We start from the raw sequence: 5,416 nt of genomic DNA on the forward strand, positions 1-5,416 counted from the left end.
AAACACTTTGTGTCTGCAAAACATGTGAGGAGAGCTGCAGACCAGGGACAATCCAGAAATGCTCATGAATGTCAGTTTAGAAGCTCTCAAAGTTCTCAAATAAAGCACCTTTTGAGAATGTCAATGTTTGTTGGGAATTATCTTACAAAACTTGGAAGTATTTTTGGTTTATATATTAAAAGTTATGGTTGTTTATTGATTTTAGTAAAAAGAAATCGGTCTGTCGGCCCTCAGAGGGGTGTCGAGGATGACTCTCAGCTACCATCTCACCAAATTAGAGCCCAACAGCCACAAAACTGACAAAATTAAAGCTGTTTTTGTTTCGTAATGATCCTCCTGCATCGGGTTGACTCTGAAAGTCAATCTAAACTGAATCTTAACTTTCAGACAGTTTTATTTAAGTGCGTTCGCTGGTTTATGGGATATTTTACTAACAGGCGCTCACAGGGTTGTACGTCTTTCTTTACGGCGGCGATAACGAGCGAGACATCCTGCATCTGCATCGGCGTTTAAATATCATCCAGTCGTTCCAAAACACGACATCTGCAGAAGAAATACGATTCGATGATTCCTGTTTGTGTTTTATTTTTATTAAACCGTTTTTATTTACATTTGGACACCAGTTGGAGGTTTTAACCAATCGCCTGCCTCCGTTTTCTCTCCCAGCTGAGGAACGGAAACGTCCACTACGTCTCGGACGCCGGCGTCGGGGGGAAGGTGGAGAGGACCCTGGGGGACGCCGTGCTGTCCGACGGCCAGTGGCACACGCTCCAGCTGCTGAAGAACGGCTCGTCCACTTTGCTCCAGGTGGACGGTGGACAGTCCAGGCTGGTCCAGCACGCCACGCAGGACTTCGGCGGTCTGGGCGTCCTGACCTTATCGCTGGGAGGGATCCCCCCCGGAGCCGCCGCGCAGAAACCTGGAGCCGGTGAGTTTTCAACCGGAGATCATGTGGCTGTCCTGTTTGCTCCGATTGTCCCCGAGGAAAACCGTCCAGTTGAGAGGACTCACGAGGAGAAATCAAAGACATGATTGCCCGCCTCAGACGCTTTTATTCACACGTGTCTCCAACGTTTAAACGTTTTTCTCCCAGTCTGAGACGTTCCTGTTAAAGTGGAACTTACAGATAATAAAGGTCTGACGGTCCTTTAAGGAATGCCTATCACCCGCCGCCTGTAACGCCGGGGCTTGAGGTCGACTCTCAGCTACTACCACACCCAGTTACAGCTCAACACTGAGCTGGCTGTGGCGGCCATCTTGAATTGGGTTGAGTCCCAGAGTGAATCAGATGTAGACGAGCATCAGATGAGTTTCATTAAGATCCATCTAGTGGTTTATAAGATATTTTGCTAACATTCTCACCCTTCACCTTCGTTGGTGGGCGATAACTTTAGATTTCATCTCAAAAAGGCAAAAAAAAACAATTAATGTCTGAGTTGCATAAAGAATCATGTCTGCAGGTCTTTATGTAGAAATCTGTGAAGTTTATTGTAGAAATAAAACCAGATTTTCGACGCCGCCCTCCTCCAGACATCAGCTCGATGCGGAAAATGCAATAAAATCTGTTCATGCATTTTTAAAAATGCATAATTATGTTTCTAAAATATGGTGTAAAACCTGCAGCCAAGACCCTCCTGCTGCATTCGGATGTAACGTCTGCTTGTTTGACGCGTTCACGAGTCGATTAAATCCTCGAATAAATGAATTCTCTGCTGCAAACATTCGGTGCAAGAAGACACGCGTCCAACGCGTCTTCAGCTGTGGTGTTTTTATCTCAAACTGCAGCTCAGACGTTCCTGAGTGAAAGTTTGGAAAAGGTGAACGAGAGGTTTTCCAGGAGGAGGGGGGGAAACAAAGCTTTATGCTGTGGACTAATATGGTAAAAATGAGCCATATGAATGATTTGTTGAGGTCTTTAGCAAAGGGACCATTTCAAAACAAACATATTCTCAGCACGCAGAGCCGTGGCAGGCTGCCGTCTCTGCCGGGCGCTCGCTGCTCCGGAGCTGACGGAGAGACGCGAATGGATTCAATCTGCGCCGGGATAAATTCAATAAAATCCTGTTTACATCAGTGAGGCAGCGCTGTTAGGCAACGCTCAGAATTAGACACAGAGACGTTCATCCAACCCAGATGGATGTCTCCGAGCTACGAGAACTCTGACGAAGGGTCAGAAAATGCTTCAAAATGTCTTCCCTTAACGCAGCCACTAAAGGGCGGAGCCTGTTTTACCCTTTACCTCTGATCTGCTGGAGGACATTCTGACAGCCAATCGGAAGCCCTCGTCCTCCCTGTCAGCTGAACTGCTTCTGTCTCCTGTTCTCCCGCAGGTTTCGATGGCTGCTTGGCGTACGTGAAGTACAACGGGGAGAACCTGCCGTTCACCGGAGAGCACAGCCACGTCACCATAACCAAGACCGGCTCCTCTGTGAAGATCGGCTGCAGGGGTCCGAACCTGTGCGAGAGCGGCCCGTGTCGGAGCGGCCTGATGTGCGTCAACCAGTGGTACACGTATCAGTGCGTCCCGCCGGGCGACTGCGCCTCCAACCCCTGCCAGAACCACGGCAGCTGCGTGCCGGATCCGCGCACCGGCTTCACCTGTGTCTGCTCCGAGTTCCACACCGGCAAGACCTGCGAGGCGCTGGTGGCCTGTCTGGGGGTGCAGTGTCCTCCGGGGACGGTTTGCAACACAGCAAACGATGGTGGGTTCGTCTGTAGCCCCAGCCCCACGGCCGAGACCATGGTCCTCCCCATATGGGCCGTGCCGGCCATTGTCGGCAGCTGCGCCACCGTCCTCGCCCTGGTGGTGCTCAGCCTGATCCTGTGCAACCACTGCAAGGACCGCAACAAGACCAAAGTGCCAAAGGAGCCCAAGGAGAAGAAGCCCAAGGAGAAGAAGAAGAAGAAGAAGAAGAAGAAGAAGAAGAAGGGCAGCGAGAACGTAGCCTTCGATGATCCGGACAACATCCCGCCTTACGGAGACGACATGACGGTACGCAAACAACCGGAGGGGAACCCGAAGCCGGACATTATCGAGCGGGAAAACCCGTATCTGATCTACGATGAAACAGACATTCCCCACAGCAACGAGACGGTCCCCAGCGCCCCCTGCGCCCCCTGCAGCGGGCCCGAGGCCGACATCGAACATTACGACATAGACAACGCCAGCAGCATCGCCCCGTCGGACGCCGACATCATCCAGCACTACAAGCAGTTCCGCAGCCACACGCCCAAGTTCTCCATCCAGAGACACAGCCCGCTGGGCTTTGCCCGACAGTCTCCTCTTCCTCTGGGAGCCACCAGCTACACCTACCAGCCTCAGTACACCCAGGCCCTGAGGTCCACGCCGCTCAGCCACTCCCACTCCGCCTGTCCCACCCCCAACCCGCTCTCCAGACATTCTCCCGCCCCGTTTACCAAACCCTCGTCTTTCTACCGCAACACCCCCACCAGGGAGCTCAATCTGGCGCGCCGGGAGGGCAGCCCGCTGGACATGCACAACGAAATGTGCCAACCGCCGCCCATGTTCAACTACGCCACCCGGCTGGGGCGGCGCAGCAAGAGCCCCCAGACGATGGCCGGCCACGGCCACGCGTCCCGGCCAGGCAGCCGGCTGAAGCAGCCGATCGAGCAGATCCCCCTGGAGACGGGGCCGCCCGTGGGGCTGTCCATCGAGGAGGTGGAGCGGCTCAACACGCCGCGGCCACGCAACCCCAGCATCTGTAGCGCCGACCACGGTCGGTCCAGCTCGGAGGAGGACTGCCACAGGCCGCTGTCGAGGGTCCGCAACCCGGCCGATGGCATCCCCGCCCCGGAGTCGTCCTCGGAAAGTGACTCGCACGACTCCTTCACCTGCTCGGAGATGGAGTACGACCGGGACAAGCCGGTCTCCTACAGCTCCCGGGTCCCCAAGCTCTCACAGGTCAACGAGTCCGACGCCGACGACGAGGACTACGGCGGGAGGCTGAAGCAGAGGCGGTACTCGAGTCGGCGGGCCGAAGGAGGTCCCGGCCCGACGCCGCCGACCGAGCAGCACTACACCCTGCCCCACAAACTGGGCCCACAGGCCGGGGGCTTCAACTGGGACAATCTGTTGAACTGGGGCCCCGGCTTCGGACAGTACGTGGACGTGTTCAAGGACTTAGCCTCGCTTCCCGAGAACTCTGCGGCGAAGGACATAGAAATGAACAGCGGGGACGGCTCGGTGACCATCCTGACCGAAGGAGAAGCCGAGCAATACGTATGAGACTATTTATTACGGTGCTGTAGGATAAAAAAAAAAAGACAGTAAGGCTGTATATTTTGGAACAACTTTGGACTTGATGTTTTTGTGAATACCCGACAGGAAAGACGACTTTCGAAATAACCCGACAGCGGATTAGTTTACAGACTGTTTTAGGATTAACCTTTTTTATCTTTCAGTGGATCCGCCGGCTCAGAACGGGTCTGCTGATAAAACTCAGCCTGACTCAAACGTTTCTGTTCTTTATGTCTGGAGACTTCTGTCCAGAGCCAGAAAACTCCCCGTGTCCGTCTCTCCAGGGGTCAGATTGTAATTTTTAATAGTTGCCACATGACACCACCCTCTGCGTGAAGACACCCGGTCCCTTCCTGTCTGTCTCCGTCCGACAGGATCAGGTCTGCTGCCTTACAGACGTTTCAGGGAACAGGAGATCTCTTTGTCTCGGTTCTTCTTGTTCCCGGCGTGAAGAGAAATGTTTTTTTTTGTTTGTTTTGGGGGGGAGGGGTAGTTTTTTATTACGAAACTGTCTTTAACCTTCTCTGACCAGCCAGTCGTTGTTTTGGTGATGATCCTGTAAAACGTGACCCCGACTAAAACTCATGTACATTTTTTTATTCGTCGTTAAATTCCATGGAGTCGTTTTTCGTCTCGGCGTCCTCCGTCCGTTATTTTGTCGTGTATGATTTCTACATTTTTGTACTGTTTATTAACTTAAATTACGTAAGCAGTGTTTTTATGGATGTTTTTCGTACGCCGAAACGTGCGTTCTTACTTTCGGGGAAAGTGAGATCGATGACTTATTTTTTACATTTGTTACAGATGTAACATCAGTATTTTCCACTTTTGATAACTATAACATGCTGTAAGCTTTGTACCTGTAAAAAGCCAATAACAGAATAAAAAAGGTATTTATTTAAAAGCTTGTCTCTTCCTTGCAGCAGGGTGAGCTGAGCGCTCCTTAAAGTGACAGTTCAGATCTTTTAAAGTGGGATTCTGTAGATCACACATATCAAACTCAAGGCCCGCGGGCCAGATCCGGCCCTCTAATCTGGGACAGGTCGAGTCTCTGATTCTTATTTTGCTTTAAAAAACTGAGCCTAATTAGAGAAGTTTTCTCTGACAGTGACTTAGAAGCCAACAATATATAGTTTTAATTTCTGTATGATCAGGTTT

At 51.7% G+C, this 5,416-nt stretch overlaps 1 protein-coding gene across 1 annotated transcript in view; it reads left to right on the forward strand.

The window, feature by feature from the left end:
- The window catches only part of LOC108249952 (protocadherin Fat 4), a 91,584-nt gene extending 86,422 nt beyond the window's left edge, over positions 1 to 5,162 (forward strand). The window contains exons 16-17 of the mRNA XM_037977269.1: positions 667 to 928; positions 2,331 to 5,162. Coding sequence (XP_037833197.1) covers positions 667 to 928; positions 2,331 to 4,246 — 2,178 coding nt within the window. The 3' untranslated portion in view covers positions 4,247 to 5,162. The remainder of the gene's footprint in view (positions 1 to 666; positions 929 to 2,330) is intronic.
- Positions 5,163 to 5,416: the final 254 nt, after the last annotated feature.

This window comes from Kryptolebias marmoratus, linkage group LG9 (genome assembly GCF_001649575.2).
Source record: "Kryptolebias marmoratus isolate JLee-2015 linkage group LG9, ASM164957v2, whole genome shotgun sequence".
NCBI classification, from domain to species: domain Eukaryota; kingdom Metazoa; phylum Chordata; class Actinopteri; order Cyprinodontiformes; family Rivulidae; genus Kryptolebias; species Kryptolebias marmoratus.